The sequence below is a fragment of the Hibiscus syriacus genome, unplaced genomic scaffold, assembly GCF_006381635.1.
Source record: "Hibiscus syriacus cultivar Baekdansim isolate YM2019G1 unplaced genomic scaffold, ASM638163v2 tig00016212_pilon, whole genome shotgun sequence".
NCBI lineage: Eukaryota > Viridiplantae > Streptophyta > Magnoliopsida > Malvales > Malvaceae > Hibiscus > Hibiscus syriacus.
The window spans coordinates 1,460,187-1,484,672 of NW_024062384.1; the positions used below are offsets into that span (position 1 = coordinate 1,460,187).

Consider the following 24,486-nt stretch of genomic DNA (forward strand, 5'->3'; position numbering starts at 1 on the left):
GGATCAACAATGGCTATCGATGTTAAAACCAATATTACTTTAAGTGTTGGAAAAGCTTGTGCTCAGATTATGGTGTCTCAATGAGAACCGAACCTGATCTTGATTTCCCTTAGTGGACTACCGCTAAGTTTGTTCTTAGGAAGTTGAATTTTCTACAAGCTGACTCTTCTTCCCAACGGTAAATCAAAACAACATTCAAGCCAAGATGCACTCTTTAAATTGCAAGTGTTGAGATAATTAAAGGAATTACTGATTGTCAATCCTAGTTTATAGAAAATCAAGAAAGATACCTGAAGGTATGAAACACTTCAATTCTCACGAACGGATTAAGTTGTTGTTCAGCTTTTGGCTAATTGAAATTTAGCTAAGCATGGACTGAATCATAATTAGCATTGTGAAAAGAAAATAATGAAATAAAAGTAAAAAGATAAAAGAAAAGTATAACTTCAATGAATAGACATAAATTTCCAATCTGAATTCAAATGTTGAACTTAAGGGGTATTTATAACTAAAAAGTTCTAAGTGAATAAAATGATTAATTCATAATCTAACTAAAAATCCTACTAAGAGTTCTAATAAAATAATTAATTTATAAATAAAATAAAAATGAAATAATCAAACTAAAAATCATAAATCTAAAAGGTTTATCACAAAAGATAAAAATAAATATTTAAGTCTTGTACTTCTAGTTGAATTATGCTTTATCTTATAGATAATCTTATGCTAGGTAGATTTCAATTAAATATTCAAGATAATTCCGCTCGTCTTCTAGAAGATGTCGATTGGGCCATTGAAATATGTTACTTTTTTTGGGCTAATTAATCCAATAAAGCATTTGTCCAAAATAAACCCAAAATAAAGAGAAATTAAAAATATCAAATAAAAAAATAAAGAGTAAATAATAATAAATATATGTAATATTAAACACTCATCATTGCCTGTAATTAAAGATTTTAATCAAACACTATACATCTTACAACAAGGTTTGGACAACCTCAAAATGGTAAGTAATCGTATACTTTGTGATCCATGTAGGATTCAGTGAATTGAGAACTACTTCATTATGAAATACCTCTGTAACCGAACCATCTCTTTCTTTAAAGTGAAGAAATCTATATATCAGGCTAAGTTTTCTGAAACAAAAGTTCGATTCTTGTGACTAAAAGAATAAAGCAGGGCATAAAAAGTATATTTAATGATTGGGTAAACTATAATTTGGTCACTTTTGTTTGAGATTTATAAATTTATGGTCACTGAATTCAAAAAACATAAGTTTTGGTCACTTACGTTATCGTTTTATTATGATTTTGTCACTGAGACGTTAGCTGCCGTGAGTTGGATGATGTGACACGTTAATAAAAAGTTTAATTTTTATTTTAACCCTTAAACTTTAGATAAATTACTAATCAAGAGTCTTTTTATAAATCCAAAATAGTTCAATGATAAAATATCAATTTGCCCCTTTTCCATATGCTTTCTTCCCCAAACCTATCTTAACTCATATGCTTTCTTCCCCAAACCTATCTTCACCTCCATTGTTGTTTATCTTCTCATTCGCCTGTGACCGCCCCTTCTTGTTGGCTCGTCCTTTACTAATCATGGCTACATTGATTAGAAGCGCGAAGGCTAGGGCGTTAGGGTTTTAATCTCTTATTTGGCTTAAGATAAAAAAGCCGTCACCCTTTTGTTATATTTTTGGCCGCATAAAAAATAGAGAAAATAACCTCAGTGCCCAAAAATGCTTTATAATATATACGATTTTAACCAACTTTTTTTGGATTTCCCAAAATGACCAACAAATTTGCAACGCGATCTCAAATTCGTAACGTGAACTCTAATTTCGCAACCCAGTTTCCAATTTCGCAACGCGAATTTCTAAATCGTAACACATAAGTCAAATTCGTAACGCGATAGTCAAATTCGCAACACAAAAGATAAATTCGCAACGCGATAGTCAAATTCGCAACGCGAATTTGTAAATCGTAACACATAAGTCAAATTTGCAACGCGATAGTCAAATTCGCAACGCGGAATTTCAAATTCGCAACTGAATTTCAAATTTGCAACTAGATTTTTGAATTCGCAACACGAATTTAATTTCGCAACAGGTTTTAGTTTCACAACACAAATGTTTTGGGTATATAACAACGTAGCAGCAACAACTCATAACCTAAATCCCTAAATTGCAACTCATTCCATCTCCATCTATCACTCTCTCCGGCGACATCCGTTCTTATATCCAATGAAATCCTTCCCCATCTCTAATTTTTTTTACATAATTTTATTTCTATATAATTTTTCAATGATTTCTCTCCCAAATTATCAACTATCAACTTAATAAAGGTATGTTTTTCTCTAAGTTAGTGATGATATCTAGTTTAAAGCTCGTTTGTTTAGTAAATTAATTTACAATTTGTAGAATGAAATCATCTAATGTTGATCATGTTTGGATAGATTTGTATTTTGGAGGGTCATGAGAGAATATTCATGGTGTTTTACAATTTTTTCATTTACCCATGAATCTTCAACTAAAATTGTCATTAAAAAAGTTAACTTATGAAACTCTAATGTTACGTGTTGCAAAAAAATTGAATTTAGAGCCTCTAAGTGGATTTATGCTATCTTATCAGAGAAAAGGTAAAGTTTATTTGTTAACCGACAATGAAGTTACATTAGTGTTTCGCAAGAAGATGATGTTACATTGTATGTTGTTGAACCTAGAAGTAGTGAAGTTGGGTCAGTAGCGGGTAGTAATCAACTAAGTTCTTCAACCCCATTTTTATGGTGCTCATAATCTACAACGTTGTTATCAACCTCAAAATTTAATGGTTCCACCACAATTTCATCACCATACCAAACACAATATCAAACACAATCTCAAAACCCATAACCTTTTCCTAATCCAAATCCCAATCAACTTTCAACACCAACTTCTGATTTTCGTATTGACCAGTTAGATGATTATGAGCCAACAGAAAAAATTGTGAGTACTAGTCAGTATTCAAAATTTAATCTTGGTCAATACCCAGACTTTGATCTTGGTCAATACTCGGATTTTGATGATGTGATGGAAGAAGAAATACACCCTACATGTAATGATTTTGATATTGGTCAATACCTGAATTTTGATGATGAAACAGCCGCTGCCGAGGAAGATGTTGTTGATGATAATGAGGAGGAAGTTACGACTGTGAATGAACATGTTGAACATCCATTCTGTAATTCATATAACCCTGAAGAAGAAGAAGAAGAAGAAGAAGAAGAAGAAGTCCCCGAAGAAAAGAAAAAGAAGAAAATGCCACGGGAGTATAACTGGAATATGCCAGAATTACTTCAAATACCGGAAGAAGAGTTGGTAAAGATAGCAGTTGATTGTTACACAAAAGTTATTCGTATCAAGAAAGATGATTGTTTTGATACAAAGGAAGACTTGAAGATAGCTTTGTATACGAAATGTGTGGAAGATGGCTATTAACTAAAAGTTAACAAATCAAGCAAAGATCGTTTTGAAACAAGGTGTATGATTGACAAAAACTGTACGTGGCGTATGATTGCAAAGAGGATAAAAGATTGCAAAATGTTTCAAGTTAGGACTTTTATTGATAAACATACATGTTCAAGAACCCAAGTTTTTCCTCACCATAGGCAGGCAAACAAAAAGGTGTTTGGTGGTTTTCTGGCTGAGTTAATGTTTTTGAATGGAAGGGTATATCGGGGACAAGAAATTATGACTGACATTAATGCTCGGTTCAAGATTAGTATCTCGTATTCTCAAGCTTGGAGAGCCAAATGTTATGCCTTGGAATTGTTGAGGGGGTCGCCAGAAGCATCGTTTGCCCAACTGTCGGCTTATTGTCACAATTTAAAGCTGAAAAATCCTGGGTCGGTAACTCATATCAAAACAGATAGAGATGGACGCTTTGAGTTGTTGTTTATCACCATTGGTGCAACAGTTAGTAAATAATTATAATTTTGTTGACTCATTTTTGTTAGTTGCATGCATTTCACATTTAAATGATTATATTTCTTGTGTATATGATTTTGTAGATTCGTTTTGTTTATTACTTGCATGAGCCCAGTTATTATAGTTGACGGAGCACATTTGAAAAGTCTATACCTTGGAGTAAACTTATTAGCAGTAGCCATGGATGCTAACAATGGGATACTGCCAATAGCTTATGGGGTTGGCAAATCTGAAACCTCTGATTCATGGGCATGGTTTATAGGGAATCTTAGGGATTGCATAGGTCCTATTAGCAATCTGACAATCATATCCGATAGGGAAAACTCAATTGACAATGCTGTTAGAAGGTGTTTCCCAGATGCTTTTCATGGACTTTGTGGTGTTTATTTGTACAAAAATCTAAAATCAAGGTCTGCTGGTATAAAAAATCACAAATGGACATACTAGAAGGCTGTAAAAGCTTATCGGGAAGTGGATTTTAATAAGCATATAAATTGTTTAAGACATGTTTTGCCTCAATGTGCTCAAACACTAGAAGATGTCGGGTTTGAAAGATGGTCAAGAGTACATCAACTTGGAGCAATATATGGTTTCATGACGTCTAATAGTGCAGAATCAATCAATGCTCTAAGTCGTCATTCCCGAAAATTACCCATTATTATGTTAATGGAGTTTTTTCGAGGCTATATTCAACAGTGGTACTACAAGAAAAGAAACAATGCAGGTATTATTTCTTTAAATTTGTAACTTATCATATATTTTAATAAGTATTATTTATTTAAATTTACAGGAACATTGGAACGTCGTGTTACACCATGGACTGAAAAAAAGATAACGAAACGTGTTGTGAAGTCAACGTCATGGAGAGTTGAACCATGTTCAAACACTTTGTTTGAAGTATTAGATAATAACTTAAATGGGCTTGTCGATCTAAATGCAAAGACGTGTAGTTGTAAGAAATGGCAAACATCTGGTTATCCGTGTGGCCATGTTATAAAAGTTGCTGTCGATCTAAATGCAAAGACGTGTAGTTGTAAGAAATGGCAAACATCTGGTTATCCGTGTGGCCATGTTATAAAAGTTGCTCTTCATCTAAACCAAGATGATTCAAGCGCATACGCTATGGATTGCTACACTACAGAAGTATATCGACGGACTTATGCCGAGATTGTCTACCCATGTCCACATCCTTCTGAGTGGGACATACCAAATGACTTACAAACAGTTTTGCCACCAGTCATGGACAGCAGGCTACCTGGCCGACCAAAAAATCACGATCGTATACCGTCTAAGGGTGAAGAGAAGAGGATATCGACATGTAGTCGGTGCAAGGAAAGTAGCCATACAAGGTTGACATGTGGATCACTAGTACCATCACAATCATCTTTTCCTCTACCAAAAAATGGATCCTTATCAAAATCCAAAGCTCATATGGTGCCAAGCAAAAGGAAATCAAAATCGCAATCAAAATCAAAATCCCAATCACAACCGGCTTCACCTTTTGGGACTTATTAACTTAGGTGATTTAAATGCAAACGTTGTATTATGTGTATTTTATGTGTGAATGCATATATTTTCAGTTAGAAATCATTAGTACTTGAGTTTGAACATTGCTATAATCTATTCAGTTGTTATCATGTTGTGATTTTCTCTTGTGTTTGATTGCTTGGATAGTTATTCTCTTGCTTCTTCAAGTGTCCTTAGCTTGTATTTATAGCTTGGAATGTGTTTGATGTTGTATATAACTTGATGTTGTATGTTGCGATCAACGTGAAAGTCAAATTCGCAACGCGAAATCGCAAACCGAAAATCGCAATGCGAATTTGACTTTCGCGTTGCGAATTTGTACCTTCAACAGGTCTTTTTTGCCTTCAACATAATGAAGATTGAATTTAAAACAACAAATCAACTTTTACAACTCAATTAAACAAGAAAAAAAATAATCTTATTACACATCAAATTAAAAAATCAACTTTTACAAATCAATTAAAACAAGCAAAAAATAATTCTTATTTCATCAATTAAACAAATCAACTTCAATGTAAAATTCAATTAAACAAACAAAAAAAGTACCCAGACTGTTGTTTATGCACAAATACAATTCAATTAAACAAACAAAAAAAGTGTACCCAGACTGTTGTTTATGCACAAATACATCAATTTCATGCAGCTCACGTCAAGAATAACCTGCAGAAACCAAACATTTGCTTAAACAACACTTTCTACACATCTAAAACCAACAAACAGAAAATTATTGAATTCTAGGTACTTAACCAAACATTTTCAAACCAACAAAGAGTATATATGTTAACAACACTTACTCAAACTTACCAATTGTTTATGCAAACTTTCAGCACGCGGATGCAGGTAGGCAACGTCTCGTATATATCACTTGAGCCATAAAATGTCGAAACCATAAGCCTACTGCACCTCTATCTCTATCTGTAGGAGGTAGAAGTTGTTTACTTCCTGTCGTCAAATGCTCCAAGCACATGCATACAAGAGGACCATAATCCCCTCTGGTTCCCTTCATTTGTTGTGGCGTGGTATCGTCTCTGATCATTGTAACTTTGAACTTTTTTGGCTTCTTGTTTCCAGAATTAGTCCAATAATCAATCGCGTCCAAGTATTTTGCCAAATGAGCACTCCATCCCTTACAAATAATATCTCTCAAATTAGACAATGGTATGTAATTCAACATGATGTCATATACCATTGTCTTCAGGGATGGGAGCTGAAGCTCGACGAGAAGCCAATGACAACGTTCCAAAACATGGATAAACACCTACAATCATAAATAATTGCGCACATCAAATAAAATTAATGAAAACCTTTAAAATATTCAAAAAAAATAAATACTAACCTTATCGACCTCCCACCACGCAAGATAAAGTTTAGCTTTTCCATTACCCAACGTATATGAAGTATCTCTCGGATCCTTCAAGTGAGCTACGTGAAAAGACGTCGGCATAATAGTCCATCGAGTATTTCTTATTTTCCTCAATTTCCTTATTATTAGAAGACGTGACACCCATGCATCAATATGTTATTTTATAAAATAAATACATATATTAGTGAATTTATTAATAATTTAAAAAAATTTAATTAAAATGCAATATAAGAAGAATATAAGACTTACCACCCCTTCGAGATAGCCATTATCTTCAACCCTAAAAATACCCCACCAAGACCGATCAAGAAACAAATGAATAACATCGTCGAGTTGGCATAGGTCAGAATAACACCCCTTGCTCCGCTCATGTAGATAAAAATCAACTGCGGTCTTAGCCCAAAGGGTATTATCCGTAATTGTGTCCTGTAGTGTTTCCCTCTCCTGCTGAGGAATGGTACTGGCCGATAACACATACGAAAGCCAACTCGCATCTATCATATCAGGAACGAGAGGGGGTTTATCAATATGTCGACATATGACGCCATATGAATCGGGCTCTTGAACGGCGGGCGAGACCTCTTGAACGATGATAGGGGCCTCTTGAACGGTGGGAGGGGCTTCTTCGATGATGAGAGGGGCCTCTTGAACAATAGGAGACGCCTCTTGAATGATGATAGGTGCATCGAGCTTCTTCTTACGGAGTCTTGGCACTAGTGGGGTGAACAAAGACGTAATGGCATGTGTACAACGTCTGATACGTAAACCCCGTCGTGCAAGAAAAACCCAACGTAAAGCATCTACCTTATCGGGCCGCTGAAAATAAATTAATACATAAATCAGTAAATAAATAAATAAATAATGTCGAAAAAATGTTATTTGCATTTTTAGTATAATATTAAATAAATTTACCTCATTGCGTAGAGTATGAACCTCATTCTGCAACGATGAAATAATCTCGCGTAGAGCGGTAACCTCATCACGTAAAGTAGATACCTCACCACGTAGCGCACCATTGTCATCGCGTAAAAAATCCACCTCACCACGTAAAGATCGAACCTCATCACGCCATGCACCATTATCTTCACGTAAAGTACCGACCTCGTGACGCAAAGCACCAACCTCATCACGTAACTCCCCTAACTCATCCCGTGGAGGTGGAGAATAGGGAGATAAATGTCGTGGCCTCTTTGCCGGTCGTCTATCATGAGCTGATGGTGGAGAAGAGGCTCGATGATGTGATGGAATAGGTGATGGTGGAGGTGGAGAAGAGGCTCAATTAGGTGATGGCTCCGGGTGTCGAGCTGTAGAATTGGCCCGATCAGGTGATGGCTCTCGAAGTGGGGGGTGCTCATCATCCGTCCCATCAAAAAACCACTTACTAGCTTGCCACCAATCAGTGGCAAGCTCAACCTCTGTAATGGATAGTTGGCCTCCTAACAATATAAAAGCTCAAACAAAGTTAAACTTGTACTAGTAATAACTTGTTTATATATGGTATTATTTATGTGTTAACTTACATCATTCATCGTCGTATATGGGAGTAACTCTTCCTAATCCAACATGCGGATCCTCTTCCAGGTAATAGCCCTAGGAATATCATTTGATCTTTTTATCGTATATATCCGCATGCTGGGGAAAGCCTCAAATATCCAAATCTACAAAACAATATAATACAAAAACATTAATAATTGTTAAATAATTAATTATAATTTTGGAAATCGCCCCGCAAACTTTTTCGGTCCTCAAAGGCAGACGACAACTTCTTCTAGGTAGCTTTCCATAGATATGAACCCCACGGAAATAGGTTCCAAGCATTTAGGTCCTCAGAGATAGGTTGTCTGCCATCTTTGCCTAAAAAGACGGCATGCAAAAGTAATAAATGGCATACTCGGACAACATCAAGGTCATCCATCCGAGTAAAACCATCTTTAACAAATAATCTCTTCAAGTCGTCGACGTGTAAACTCGGCTTCGACTTTACCATCTCAGGAAAAACCCGAGATAACCATGATGGGCGGGAGATATTACTAGTGTACCGGGTTACTTCATCGTGTCCGAAGCGTAGACCAGTGATTAAGCAAAACTCCTCCCGCCCAAAACAAGTATAAGCCGGTGCCGGAGGAAAATAAAACCATATCTCTTCATCACCACGTTGTATCCTCTCGGGTAGATCGTTAGTCATGGTCTAAAGAAACAAATGTGTCAACATAGCATCTCCGCCCGTATGTTGTACTTTCAGCCATTGCCCGAAGCAAGTACCTCAAATAATTTTCTTTGTAAAGATGTAAGCGTCGACGCAATTTTAGTGGCTAGGTTTAATTTATTCCTTAAGGTCAATACAACCGAAAAAAATTTCTACAAAAACAATAAACATACCAAGTTAGATATACCAAAAACTACAAATTATACACTATAAACAGACATGATATTAAACAGTGAAAACAAAGCCAAATATATTTTAAACTAGCACGGTATTCACATGCTGTCATTATTCCATCATAGTTCACAAAATGCATCAAATAACATTCCAGAAGTAAGAACATATATAAACATTTAAAAGGAAAACATATAGGTTTAGTATAGGTTCAAGGACAACATAAAGAGTAGTAGTTTATTCTTGAAACTTAAATTAGCAACACTGTGAAGTTAGTATTTGTCTTTGTTTTGTCTTTTTGTTGAAGTAATGCAATTCATTTAAGTTTCAATTTGCAGAATAAGAGTAGTTTCTGAAACTTAAATTCGCAACGCGAAAATGAAAATCGCAACGAGAAAATCGCAATGCGAAACTAAAATCGCGTTGCGATTTTCATTTTCGTGTTGCAATTTTGGTGTTGTGAATTTAAGTTTCAAAAACTATTCTTATGCAAATTGAAACTTGAATGAATTGCATTTCTTCAACAAAAAGATAAAACAAATACAAATACTAACTTCACAGGGTTAAAGAATAAACAGTTTAGCAGTATTGGCAGCAACCGAATGAATTTACTAAGCAATCTTAGTGAAATGGTTAATCTTTATATATATATTGAAATTACCAGTAAATTTATCATCAATATAAGAAAAATCTAATAATAATACAAAAATTTCAAAATAAAAATAAGAGATTAAAAAACTAACCCTCGGTGGTTGATTTTCCATTTCTAATCGTGAATGGTTGTGAGGGTTGCTTTGAGAGATGGAGATTGACGGATTTCACCGGAGATGGGGATGGATTTCGTCGGAGATGGGGACGGATGTCGCCGTAGAGAGTGAGAGATGGAGATGGGACTAAGTTGTGGTTTAGGGTTTTAGGTTATGATTTACGATAATACTGTTTACATTTGTGTTGCGAAATTAATATTGTGTTTCGCGTTGCGAAATTGACTTTCGTATTGCGAATTTGACTATCGCGTTGCGAATTTGACTTTTTCTGTTGCGAATTTGACTTTTTTGTTGCGAATTTGGCTATCTCGTTGCGAATTTAACTTCTGTGTTACGATTTACAAATTCACGTTGCGAATTTGACTTTTGTGTTGCGAATTTGACTATCGCGTTGCGAATTTGACTTCTATGTTTCGATTTACAGATTCGCGTTGCGAATTTGGAAAATCACAATGCGATTTACATATTCGCTTTGTGAAATTGGAAACTGGGTTGCGAAATTGGAGTTCGCGTTGCGAATTTGTTGGTCATTTTGGCAAATCCAAAAAAAAGTTGGTTAAAATCGTATATTATAAAGCATTTTCGGTCACTGAGGTTATTTTCTCTAAAAAATAAGCAGCTTTTCGCAGTAATTTTGGATGAAAAGGGGGGAAATCTTCTTCTTCCCTCTGATTTCTTGGCTCCAATCATTTTCGATTAAAGGTACTATATTTTTTGACTTTTGATTGTTGTTTAGAAAACAAGAACACCATTTCTCATTCATCTTATCATTTCAACAAGGTTTCATTGGGGTTTTCTTTGTTGGATAATGCAGCAGAATCCAGAGTGCTGATTTTCCACTGAAAAGCATCAATATTGTTAAATGTATTACCACTCCTCAAGAACAACAAACAGGTGATTTTCTTACACTTCTTCATTATTATTACAATATTTCTTTGGCATATGGAAGCTTGAATTTTTTTGTTTTGAAGCTGGTGTTGAGTAGTTGAGTTGGGTAATGTTGCTAAGAACAGGTCATTAGTAGCAGAAACTACTTACTGATATTCATACTTATGATTAAATGGAGCTATGTCTGTTGCTGTTTGTTTTGAAGCTTATAAAACAAAGGTTTTTCGCAATGCGAACATTGCCAAGCTTCAAGCTGGTTACCTGTTTCAGGAGGTCTGTGGACTGTGGTACTTCTCATTTGTGTAATGCTTTTCTTTGTTGCCATTGGTGTTATGTTTTTCTTTGTTGCCATTGGTGTTATGCATAAACAAAGAAGTTGTACCGTCATGAGCCAAAAAGAAGGGTCGGTCACCGGCGACGGAGAAGATTAATAGCAACGAAGGTGAAGATAGGCTTGGGGAAGAAAACATATGGGGAAAAGGGGTAAAATGATATTTTATCCCAAAATTATTTTGGGTTTACAAAAAGACTCATGATTAGTAATTTATCTAAAGTTTAAGGGTTAAAATAATAATTAAACATTTTTACTAACGTGTCACATCATCAAACTAACAATAGCTAAAGTCTAGTGATCAAATCTTAATAAAACGATAACGTAAGTGACTAAAACTTATATTTTTTTTAATCTAGTGACCATAAGTTTAGAAAATTTACACAAAAGTAACTAAATCTAGAGTTTACCCTTAATGATTTTTGTTAGTTTGAGGACATACAAAATCTTCTCTCAAATTAATGAGTCGTAAAATAATGGATGGAAACTTCACTCATATTTTAGAGTTATACTCTCTCATCTTTTAAAATATATAAAAAAATTATAATATTTGTTTAAAATTAATAAAACTTAATTATAAAAACTGACCACTGACCTATTAAATATATTATCTAATGCAGGCTTATGTCCGGGCACATGTTAGATTTAAATATTTCAAGAAAATAAAAAATCATTAACGGAGAATTTTGTTTTAATGTATAGGGTAAAGTATAAAAATGATCCCCGATTATAGGGTGATATCTTGTTTAATCTTTCGACTATTAAAAATTATAATATGGTCCTTCAATCATAGGGTGCGTCTTTGTTGAGTTCCCGACTAATAAAAGTTACATTATAATCACATGGCTATTCAGTATGTTCTAAACTCGTCATTTTTCATCAAAAAATTGAAAACAATCTGAGTTGAATATTAACTTGATAACTGAGATATGATAAAATTTAATCTCAGAATTAAAAAAAAATCATATTTTAGTCAACATGTTAACATCAAACTCGGTCTGTTATCAATTTTTTAACGAAAAATGACGAATTAGGAACATACTAAATAGTCAAGTGACAATTTTGTTACTTTTAATAGTCGAAGGACTCAACAAAACGATATCCTATATATATATATATATGTTAAGTAAAATGGTGGGATGAGACCATGTCTCAGCCTATTAGATGCAAAGAGGCCTTGGATATTGCGAAAGAGAAGGCAACTAGTGGCATATTAACGAAACCCATCATGGGGTTTTCACGGTGCACAACAATGGCATCCAAGAGTGGTTGAGCAAGTCAAGCCAAGAGAAGTGGAACATTCGGAGAATCCTATTCCCAAAGTTAATCTTACATTCCATAAACCAAATGTCTTCTAAGAGACATCGACTTGAACAAGGTGGTCCAACTTGACTCTTATGATATGCCTGGGACTCCAGTGTCAAAGTCCAACAGGAACATATTCCATTTTGTTTAAGGTTTTAAAGAGTCATATTCTCATACCCATGTCTAGTACATAACTAATCAAACAAACTGGGCTTCAAGTTTTAGCTCAAAACTTCTCCTTCGCCTTGGAATTGGTTGGATTCTATGTTATTTACTACATAATAAAGTGACAAAATCAACACTCCTTAAGGCTAATTCACACATTGTAGAACAATTAAAGACATGACAAACAAAAATATACCTTTCATGGTCACTAAAATTTTCATATGCTGCATTATGCAGATTCGAGGTGAAATCATCTCACTTTCCAAGTCAATGATGAGATGATGAAAAGGGATGTAAGTAAGCAAGGGGAAGAGTCTGGTTTGCAGCTTTGGGTACTCCCGTTGTTGGTGGACATGACAATACCGACGTAGTTGCATGAAGGGCTGCATGTGACGGGTGGGAATTATAGTACTGAATAACACTATCCGGCTGCTGAACAATTTCCCCCCCTCTCTGTGATGGTAACAGATACATATTCCTCTTGCTGAGTTGTTCACTAATTCCCATTGTCTCATATCTACATTTGCAGCGAAATAAGGAGCATTAGATTAAGAAGTGCAACATTCTTGGCAAAAGCATTTCGTATAACTATAAGGGTTTTCGCAGAAAGCAAAATTCTTCCAGATTAGAGGAAATTGATTTAAGTAGTCAACGGTTTCGCATTAACAGTAACCAACCAAAAACAATATTCTTCAAGTCTAAAGATTCAATTCCCAAATCCCAACTCATCCATGACAAAGAAAAGGCACCTGTTATACTGATCTGGCATGGTCTGGGTAGCATTTCCGGCTGCATATGGCTGCTGAATGTCTGCCATATACTGTTCATAATTATTTGTGAGGGAAACTTGTGTTACCATAGTTGTTGGATGCAAATGGCCCATGTTTATAGTGGATCCAAAATAATGCTTCTGTGAAAAAGGGACACTATGTTGAATATTTGAAGGTTCTGAATTTGGTTGCAGATAACCGAGTGGCAAGTGAGTTACATTTGGATGCACTGGATGGCCTATGCCTTGCTGAAGCCAGCTATGTTGAACCTTTTGAGATTCTAAGATATGAGAAAATGAATCCTTGGGAAAAGGTAGCCTCAATTGATTGTCCACGGTTTGAAGTCTCATTGGCTGCATAGAACTAGGTGCAGACACTGTCAAAGGTTGAAACAATGACAATAGACATCTCACCTGCAGCATAGTATAATGATACTTGGTCAAAAAGGAGCAATGAGACAACAATTACAAGTAAAGGAATACGATGAACGAGTCTGTCTCACCTGCTGCTTGTTGAGTTCTTGCTTGAACTTAGAACCCTTCTGGTAGTTATATTCAATGGCATGTCTAAAGGAACTTTCATGCAATGGTAAACAGTCCATAGAGATCTTGAACTTCACCTGAAACCACAATTTCGTGCATGAGAAACGGAATAAAGAACTGGAAAATTGTCTAAATAGAATGGATTAGGGCCTTGCACTTACAGTCAACGAGAGAGATGTAAGCATCAGTAAGATGGATTTCATTTTTGCTTATATGGTCTCCAAGATAGAACTAGAGAAACCTTGAAGACCATTTCATAAAGGCAAAAGGGACTACAAAAAGTGTCAAATTCATATCGAGATTTCTAATGACATAAATGTGAAAACCATCAACAAAAGAAGAGCAGGCTATGAACACTACAATTAGAAAAAAATGGAAGAACAACTTGACCAAGGTCAATGCTATTACCTATCAATGGCTTGTTGCCAGAATATATTCCTGAAAGTAATTGAACTTGGCTCATTGAGAAATTTGTATTCCTGTAAGTCATTGAACTAAGTCCTACAAGCCTATTCCTGAGGAATCATTGTGCCATATTTTGCAAGGTCAATGTTAATCCATCAATGGCTCATTGCCTACAAGCATATTTCCGATGAGCCATGGGTGTAACGCCATACTTTGCAATGTCAATGCTAATACCAAACAATGGCTCATCAGTCATCACCATATTGTATACCTTTAAGTCATTGAACTGAGTCCTAAAAGCCTATTTCTCATGAGCCATGGGTGTTATGCTATACGGCCTTAGTTCTAAAGTTTGTTTGAGAATGTTAAAGACTGGCAACCATTTCGACTACAAATGTCCATGCAGCCAAAATATCAATTTGTTTTATCTTGATTTCTCAAAAGTGTTGCATGTCAAGAATTGGGAATAAGGTTGTAGTAAAATAAAAATCTGATCAAATTTTAGAGGCAATGTGAGCATGTTTTAGCGTAGTTCTTCTAGATGTCTATTAAGTCTAACAGAAGCAGAAACTAGAAAGAAAGTTAGGCTGGTAATTCAATGGTATATATATCCAAATACAAGCTGACAGCCATCGCATCCCTTTATCTACGGAAGAACCAGCCAAGTTATGTGACAGGAACCAAAAAGCCTTCCAAAAACGTATCTAAGCATCGATTTCATATATCAAATATGAAGGTGGTCAACACTTGTGTCTCTTAGGCTTAGTTCATAAACGTCTAAAACTTTTAAGTTAAATGAGGAATATTACTTGCCTGGGCAGGAAACCGACCATTGAACGCATTTCGTTCCAGGTGCAATGTTCCAACAGAGGTTGCTTCGTATATACCATAAAGAAGTTTCAATTCGAAATCAAACAGAAAAAGCTTCATGCCTGGTTTAATTTTCTCAAGAACATCCAATTTTACAGCAGGTAGACCAAAAACACGGTACATGTAGCACAGTGGTTTTGTTCTTCCATTGCACATAAATATAAAGCCCGAAAGATCCTCTCGATCATTCTCATCGATTTGTTTTGCCTTGATTATGATATCATTGTAACAAGTGGCACGACCTTGTGCAGGAACAATAGCATGAGATGCTTGGCTCTTTAATGCCATTTTATTGGCAATCTAGCAAAGGAACAGACCTGTCAAGATTGAACATTGAAGCATTTAGTTCCATGCAGTTTATCTCAATCATAATAAAAACACTGAATAAACAAGAGCAATCATGCGCATAAATTAAGGAAAATGGACTCTTCATTTCCCCTAAAGTATCTGCAAATTGCGACCGAGGCAGAATCAAGCATTATTTTCGGTTCTACATACCAAGTTTACCCGCGTTTCTAGGGGAATCTATACTCCACTCAATAAGATCACACGAAAAAAAGATAAGATTATAATGCGTGAGAGTCAACCAATCCTAATATTCAGAACCTGAATAAGCTCCAACAAAAAAAAACCCACCATGGTAATCCATAACAAGGAGGAAAAGGGGAAAAAATACCAAAAAAAAATAGATGCTCAGAAACTAAACACGAATAGAAACAAGGAAAAGAAAGTAAATTCGATTAAAATTAAATTATAGACCTGCTGATTTCTGAAAAAACACTTGAGGTTTCCTTTTGCTTCTTGCTGGCATTTGGTGTACGAACCAGGAAGGGAAAACGATAGCAAGTGAGAAAGTGGCCCATGGAGCACAGACAGTGTGGTTTGGGGCCTACGGTGTTGGGCTTGATAATAATATATAGGGTAAACTACACTCCATGCCCACTTAACTATGAGGATTCTATTCTGATCACTGATAGTTCAATTTTATTAATCAAATCAATTAACTACATATATTAATCAAACTTAGGGTTGTAAACAAGCCAAGACAAGCTTGATATTGTTGGACTTGACTCGAAAAATCTGAAATGAAGCTCGACTCGACTTGAAAACTAATGAGCCTAAAAGTTTAAGCTCGACAGTAACCCAAAACTATGAATAAAAACTCAAAATAAAAAAAATCTTAAACTTAACTCTGTTAAATCTCGAACTCAAACCTAAATCTTAAGTACATTTATATTGTATTTTAAAAAAATCAACACATAAATGTTAATATTATTAATAATTTAATTTTTTTAAAATAAAATTTTAATATATTAACTTTTTCTAGTAGCTCGCGAGCTTTTCGAGTCGAGTATGAAATATCTCATTTCAGCTCGTTAAGAACTCGAGTCGAGCTCGAATTTAAGTCGAGTATTTATCGAGCTTTAATCGAGTCGATCTTAAATAGCTCACGATCTGACTCGTCTCATTTATAGCCCTAATCAAGCTATAAACTCTTAACATTTAACGAACATGAGATATGTTAGTTAAAAAATTAATATAATTTCATATTTGATATTTATTATTTATATATTATATTAATTTAATTCTAATATTAATAAATTAAAATAAATTTACCTTCTAATCAGATGATATCACATGCCATTAGTCACATGTGTCGTGACACGTATTGAAGGATTAATTTTTTTAATTCAATAGATCTATTTTCTTTCAATAAGAGGATGACATGTCACATTATCCATTAAATATTAACGACTAATAACTTGATTAATATTATTTAAATAATTAAATGATGTAAATAATAAAATTAAAATATCGATGATCAAATAAAATTCCCGTAATCAAGAGATCATAGGTTTAGTTACCCTGATGGATTTAAACTATATCTTGATGATATTTATTTTCATATAAATTTTAGGCTTAATTCACAATCTGGCCCCTCAAGTATACTAATTTTTTAGTTTGCTCCCCAAACGTTTTTCATATTTTTCCTCATTTTAGTCCAGAAATCATCGCTCCAATAATAACATGCCACGTGTTTTTATTTTAGGGTAAATTAATATGGAAATTAATATGTAAAGTGAAAAAATGTGTTTATTTAATGGTCGAATTGTGCATTAACCCTAAGTTTTATTTAAAATTACTAAATTGAACTCAGTTTAATTTAATATTTCAATAACTTAATATTTTAAATATGTTTATAATTTCAAATTAAAATTATTTTTAGATTATTTTAATATTCTGTAATTAAAGACTTATTTAGTATTTTTAATAATTTTATTTTAATATAATTTTATGTTTATTTTTACTCATGATAAAAAAAATTAATTTCTTCGCTCGAGTCATAACATTTATTATCATTTTTTTATCATTATCTCATCATGTTAGATTTTATTATTATAAACTTAGAACATGAATCATAAAATGGATATATAAAATATAAAAATATTTACATGTTCAAGTATTATTTTATGAATTTTAAACATGAATAATAAAACAAACATATAAATAAATAATATATCACGGTATATTATTTATATGGTAATTTAGAGAAGAATGAAATAAATAAAAGGGTAAATTATATGTTTAGTACCTAAACTATCAGTTTTAGTCCAATACCTAAACTTTCAATTTTTTTAAAGTCATGCCTAACGTTTAGTTTTTGTTTCATTTTAGTATCTCATCGTTAAAAACTTAACGCAATTGCATATTTATGAGTAAATTACATCATTCATCACTCAACTATCTTTTCACTCCTGTTTTGATACTAAAATTTAAAAAAATCAATTTAACTTCTCAACTTTCAAATTGCTCATATTTTAATCACTCTAGTTTATTTTATTAATAATTTTTGTGACACTGCATTTATTATTATTTTATTAATATATAATTAAAAATAAAAAATAAATTTGAAAGTTATAGTCATTAAATTAGGAGTAATTTGAAAGTTAATTAATCAAATTAAAAAATTGAACTTTAGTGACCAAAATAGGAGTGAGAAGATAGTTGAGTGATGAATGATGCAATTTACCCATAAAAAGATAACACGTGCAAATCAATTTTTTAACGGCGAGATACTAAAACGAAACAAAAACTAAATGTTAGATATGATTTTGAAAAATTTAAAAATTTAGGTACTAAAACAGATTAAAACTAACAGTTTAGCTACTAAAACGTAATTTACCCTAAATAAAAAGACCGTATTTCGTTGAGTCCTGTTCAGTGTTCGAACATGTGCTGTTTCCATTTCATCTTCTTCTGTACCTACGGAGTCAGTTCTAGGAAACTCAGTTATTATCCTTACTTCTCTTTGGCTTTTTATCTTGCGAAAAAAGTCTGATTGTTGCGGCCCCAGATTTTGTTCATGCGTCAGCTACATCGTTTACACATACAATATATATATATAAAGTTTACAGTTTACTGAAAATTGGCGTTTTATTAGCTTATGTTGAAAGAAGATGCCCAATGATACAGAAATGCACTGTAAAAATTCACCATTTGACATGCTGATCTTACAAAGCACGGTAACCACTAAGCCGTCTCTCGATGCCTGCTGCTGATAACTGAGATTTGGGTCCAAGTAACATGACCAGATATAGATCGAGAAAGAAACTCATGAGTAGATAAACTATAGTCATGATTTTCATTGCATGGAAAAGATGGCTCGGCCATTACTCGTCCATAACGGAATGAGATTGTCTTTGTGTGGGGCTTACACTCCCTCCGCGGTTTATTCTGAGTGCATCTAAAGCTTTTTGTATCTCCATGGTCATTGCACTGTCCACACTCCCTGAAGATAGCTTCTTGTGTGCTTTGTGCAAATGAAGCTTGAGTGAGCTGCTGCTCAAACCAGCGTTCTTCCCGCAAATTGGACAAACTTTCATCATTGGTTTTCGTTGATGCCACTCCATTGAAACCTTTCCATGCAGTTTCCTATCAAGATCCAGTAGTATCCTTGCAAAACCATCATTTGGTTGGGCTCGACGGTGAGCTCGCTTCAGGGAATTCCATGCTTCTAATAAAGTTAAGTTCCTGCCCACATAGCAATAATATTACTAAGGATTGCCAACACTGGAGGTTCTTTAGCAGGAAGATAGCTTTCTATCCTGTATAAGTTCTGTCTAGTATAAAGCATGGAATGTATTACTTACTTCCGAAGCATCAGGTATGCAATCACTACCGTGGCACTCCTACTTTTCCCTTCAAAGCAATGAACTAAGACTCTTCCACCTATTTGTTCGACATGATCAATAAAATCACAAACTTCTTCAAAGATACTGCTGATGTTTGAATCTTCATTGTCGTATATCTGTTTCAATCAGGCACATCGCATATGTTATGAAAGAAGTTCCATGCAGGTAGCAGATAACTGAGACACCGACTTTCTTCATTTAGAAACAAACTGACAAAAATATAGAAGGAAATAAAGGTACTTACAGAAAAGTTTTTGTACTCGAATAGGTCATGGTATTGGGAATCTGCTTGTCCAATTTCATTGGAGCACAAACACAATACATGAGTAATTCCAAAATGCTGCAGTGTATAAGCAGATCTTGCTGCCAGTGCCCCACCAATGAACAAGCTACTAGTAATTAAAGATGGCTTCTCCGTATTAGCAGCCTCAGATATCAGTGTTATCCTCTCAAGAATATGCTCAAGCCTAACCTGTATGTTATAATAGCCAAAAAGAGAAAATTAGCATCTGCAGATGCCACCACAAACACTGAAGTAATGATTTCTATTAACTGCACAGAAAGAAGGCCAAGAAGTTGAATGAAGGTATTACCTTCAATTCATAAGCATCGACAACACTGTTATTATCACTACCCTCAAAGAATCCCGTATTGAAATTGTTCTCTTGGCAGAGTTTGACAGCATCGTTTTTAAGCATTTCATTCCATTGCTCCAAATCTTTGCTTGATTCAGTATCAACCTAAATGCAAAATGGTATTTCAGGATGAAGCATTACAGAACAAAAGTTTATACATTTCACATGACACTGTCCTGGAGTGGAAACTTCCAAACAGTGAGCCACAAAAAGGTATACCCGCTATCTAAACTCTTCAAAATAATTTACTCCTTGCAGGATATCATACTAAATGCATAGTCACTGAGAGTCAGCATTAAGCCTGTCAAAGCAGTGTTGGTAACAGGAATCGGAGATGTTCTATCCGTTCCATATTTCTCTACAAGAGTGGTTGGTATTCAAGACTCAACCCATGTACTTACTCATTTCAAAATGAGACTTCAATGGGAAAAAAACTTTTCAATAGCCTCCTCAAGTTGTTAATATATCCATTTTCCTTTCGAAATCATGTCTTATAAAATTACTTGACAAGTATAACTAACCTTGGCAGACTTATTGAAGTCCCGAAGCTTAGCAGTCAAACGCAAGCTCCTAAGTGGTTCTCCATTACCTTTGTAGAACTTTCCATGCCAACCTTCTCGTGACGAAAGAGAATTGGAGTCCATGCTTTCCCTGTGCCCTGAAGATGATGTTTTGGGAGCTGATCTCTGTGACTCTGTATCACTGCAGTCTGGTTGGTTATCACTAAGGACCCGCTCCTTAGGTGGAGTAGATGGGAAAGAAACACCTCCAAGGAAAGGAGGATGCAGTGGTGATTCAGGAACTGCATAATCCTCCTTGTCTAAGTCCCCTGATGTTGTCTTGTTTATAATACTCAAAAATTGCCGCAGCAAACTATCTAGCTTTTGATGAAGCGTCAACAGGAATATATGGAATCCCTGCAGATCCCTTAAAGCAGCACGAAATCCACTACGAAATTCTTGAATAACAGAGGTCGTTTCCGTCCCCTGTATATCAACTGCTTCAGTATCTTCTGGTGGCGGAGATCCCAATTTCCCACATGTTATATCATGTAACAAGTTGGCAGAGAAACTGGAACTATTGAGAAGTAACTCAACCAATTTAGGATAAATGACTTGATCATTTGCACGTTTCCCTACAGGTGGTCGACGAGGTACACCAGAGTCTATAGCCACAATGTAGGAATCAGAATGGAATGATTCACTGAATGATGAGCCTACTAGGCTCATGTCACAAGATCTTGGTGATTCTAAAATATCAGAAAGATCAGAGCTCTGTGATACGATTCCTTGACTATGAGTGCTTAAAATTCTGTCAATCGAAGAATACCTTCGGTCCTTTTGAATAGCTCTCATCACCCTTGGACCAAATTGTTTCATTGCAGAGTCAAAGGCTTCATCCAAAGAGTCAATATTTGCTGAGCTTGTTTTGTCTGTTAACAACAAATTTGCAGGATTACCACGCCATCTTAGTTGACGGCAAGGAAGCCTATCTTCATTTCTGATGACAAGGTCCAACATCAAGACCCTACCCAGAGCTGCTGCAGTTCTTTCTGCAGTCTCCCTTGAATCAAATGCACTGGAGCTTTCCAACAAAGGGGATCCATGAACATAACTGCAAAAGACATGGTTCTTTATGTTCACAATGATGCCAAAACTCAAAGAATGCAACTATTTCCTCAGATGTCAAGCTTTCCTCTCTCTCAACTTTTATCAAAACTACTTCGTGCATTAGGATTTATATGACTACTATATGCACTAGGAACATGATACCCTTGCAGCAATCAAGAACAAATTGCTCCTTCCATGGAGACAAGCCTACAATATATTGCTTGATATAAGGATTTTCAGAGTCCAAACTTCAGACTTCCAAGGCTTTCAGATTTGAACCAATCAGTGGAATCATATGGATATAACCACAACATAGATGATTCAATGGCCATTAAAGTCTATAAAATCCAGGTTTTGTTCTCACCTCATCAGAAAAAGGCATCGACTAAGTTCTAGCGCCTCCAAAAGCTCTGAACATGTGACTTCACCTACTTCATCTCCTTCTTGGGTTGCTTTAACTCTTGCTTTTTGTGCAGCTTCCTTTATCTGGAGCCACTCTGGGCTAGAATTATGAACTACTCGAGCCTGTTCCAAAATAACAAGTATTCATCAAAAGAAGTGTTACAAAAAGGGGGTGGGGCACAAAACACAACGCTGACAGCATTTTGAAGGTTGGAATTATAGCCAAAACAAAATGGTATAATCATACAACAGCTTGAGCATAAAGGTACAACCTGGGGAGTACGGATTCCTAGCCACTTCGCAAACTCATAACCTAGGCGTTCTGATTGTGTAGCCATCCTTGAAGATGAAAACTTAATAACAGCTCCTGCTTCCTTCGGAGAATTATCATCAAATATAGGCTGGTTGAACAATGCAAAGAAAACAACTCCTCCAGAGTTTACGGTAACCTATATGCAGAAAACTGAAGTTAAAATGTGGTGGCAGATGACAATATAATCAATTATGATATGATTATCTATTAGGTAAGCAAAGTCTTATTCGTGGTACTTGAAAACACAGCCAGAGTTTTGCGCACATAAATGTTCCTTTGATATTAGTAATTTCCACCTATAATGGTTAAGATGTATCACACACCTCCATGGCTTTATTCTGTTCGTCCTCGGATTGTTCAGCACTACTACTATACTCAGTATGGTGAAGTGAAGCTAACAAGTCCCAGGAAAAAGAACTTGACTCGATGTCCAATACGGCTGATTTACCTAGTCTTTCCCACAAACTGGTTTCTGAAGGTTGCTCGACGGAGAGAACACACTGTGAATCAATGGATGATTCTTCTGCACTGAACGATAATAACAGTGAGAAATAATAAGGAAAAATCCCATCCACTATAATTTGACACATCTACAACCTAATGCTGTTCAAATGTGGGATGGTCAATCATTGCTTATATAACCTATGGAATTGTCAAGTATATGTAAAAACATGGTAATATAATTAATGTTAACTTTAACAACCACTTCTAACATTAATTAAGGCAACTTAATAAAAACCAAGACATATTTACTACTCGGGCAATGCTAAACAGAACAAAGTTCATAAATGGAGTACCAAGAAGGCATAGTTTCGAGCCTGTAGTGACGGTTAGGGAAGCCAGAGGATCGGTATCTCCCGCTCCGTTTACGAACCAGTTCCAACCATTGGCTGAACCGATAAGCCGGACCTGCTGTTATATCTCCCAACATATACAATACCTGCATTTTATTTATTTTTCTTCAGAACATCACATATTCACATTGCTCAAACAAAGAAGAAACTTTAGGTTTCTAACGATAAAAAATCTCATTTTTTTACCCTGGAAGTGACAGTTAAGGGCAATGGGGTCTCAGGTTCGTAAGATCCGAGGTCCAATTCTTTCTCTTCCTCTTTTTCCTGTAATTTTTGCATATATAACTGATCAGAGAAATGGGAATGCACCCAAAAAAGAAAAGTATCGAGTGAAATCCTAAACAATATCATTTAAAAGAATCTCTTATATTACTGAGTAGCAATGATTTGTTTTGAAAAAACAAAAGAAAACAGAAAAGAAAACCCTTTTTTTCTTTTTACCTGGAGACGTAGAGGGTTGATGATTGCAGCAGCAGAGCTATCTTTTTGGTGTTGTGCCATTCTTTTTGGGGTGTTAGTTTTGAAAAATAAATTATAAAAAAGGAAAATAAAATAGAAGGCCACCAAGGCCCAAGGCTACAGCTGAGTAATCAAATTAGAGAAAGATGGGGAAAAGGGTATAGCTTATATGTAGTTTGACTCTCGTCCTTCAATTTTAAGAAAATAACTTGTTGAATAAGGCTATGGCGACGAAAAACTGTATCTTTTTCTTTGTTTTGGGAGTTTGTGCTGGCGACTTTAAGACTTTAGTAGTTTGCAAGCAAATAAAGGTAGAATAAGTAATGGAGAGTGGGAGATTGGTTCATAATCATTCATTGCTTTTTTCTGCAACGATGGTAGTCTTAATAATTAGTTTCCAGGTCACCTTTGGCAGGAGCCTCGGTTCTTGGCCTTTGCTGGGGTCGAGCATCTAATTCTTTGCAATATATTATAATGTATCCACCCCATGTGACGGTGATCTGAAAATGGGATTTTTAGTAACGTCTACTAAAATTTAAAATATTGTTTTTGATATGAATGCAGGTGTTGGTCTCTGTTTTTCTAGTAGGTATGATCTGAGAAGCCGAAACTCACTGATTATTCGATTTGTTCTCTCAAATTTACCCACCAATTATATATGTCAATGCCAATTTCAGTGTGCAAGCAGCTGAATAGTGATATTGTCAATTTTCTATGGGGGCGGCAATGGGGATACTTGAAAGATT

General features: G+C 35.1%; 2 protein-coding genes and 1 long non-coding RNA gene across 10 annotated transcripts; 1 reads left to right on the forward strand and 2 right to left on the reverse strand.

Moving 5' to 3' along the window:
• The first annotated feature begins 10,652 nt into the window (after positions 1-10,652).
• On the forward strand, positions 10,653-11,161 carry LOC120208318. Its single transcript, XR_005524307.1, has 3 exons — positions 10,653-10,700; positions 10,813-10,892; positions 11,092-11,161. It is a non-coding gene; the product is annotated as an uncharacterized LOC120208318 (long non-coding RNA).
• A 1,627-nt stretch (positions 11,162-12,788) lies between these two features.
• LOC120208333 lies at positions 12,789-16,113 on the reverse strand. 2 transcript variants are annotated; one of them, XM_039207633.1, is made up of 5 exons: positions 15,773-15,891; positions 15,218-15,591; positions 13,960-14,076; positions 13,437-13,870; positions 12,789-13,204 (listed from the first exon to the last, which is right to left on the reverse strand). In XM_039207633.1, exons 2-5 carry the CDS (start codon positions 15,560-15,562, stop codon positions 12,955-12,957), a joined length of 1,146 nt encoding a protein of 381 aa, XP_039063564.1. In that variant the 5' UTR covers positions 15,563-15,591; positions 15,773-15,891; the 3' UTR covers positions 12,789-12,954. The 2 variants fall into 2 exon arrangements, with proteins under 2 accessions (XP_039063564.1, XP_039063563.1); XM_039207632.1 differs by lacking the exon at positions 15,773-15,891 and adding an exon at positions 16,034-16,113 and having other exon boundaries at positions 12,793-13,204.
• A 2,593-nt stretch (positions 16,114-18,706) lies between these two features.
• LOC120208334 (dual specificity protein phosphatase PHS1-like) lies at positions 18,707-23,841 on the reverse strand. 7 transcript variants are annotated; one of them, XM_039207639.1, is made up of 11 exons: positions 23,460-23,632; positions 23,234-23,374; positions 22,832-22,955; positions 22,751-22,774; positions 22,387-22,563; positions 22,077-22,237; positions 20,624-21,716; positions 20,061-20,207; positions 19,712-19,939; positions 19,426-19,583; positions 18,707-19,306 (listed from the first exon to the last, which is right to left on the reverse strand). In XM_039207639.1, exons 1-11 carry the CDS (start codon positions 23,630-23,632, stop codon positions 18,946-18,948), a joined length of 2,787 nt encoding a protein of 928 aa, XP_039063570.1. In that variant the 3' UTR covers positions 18,707-18,945. The 7 variants fall into 7 exon arrangements, with proteins under 7 accessions (XP_039063570.1, XP_039063565.1, XP_039063567.1 ...); XM_039207636.1 differs by adding an exon at positions 23,723-23,841 and having other exon boundaries at positions 18,709-19,306; positions 22,751-22,955; positions 23,225-23,374; positions 23,460-23,545; XM_039207638.1 differs by having other exon boundaries at positions 18,709-19,306; positions 23,225-23,374; positions 23,460-23,631.
• Positions 23,842-24,486: the final 645 nt, after the last annotated feature.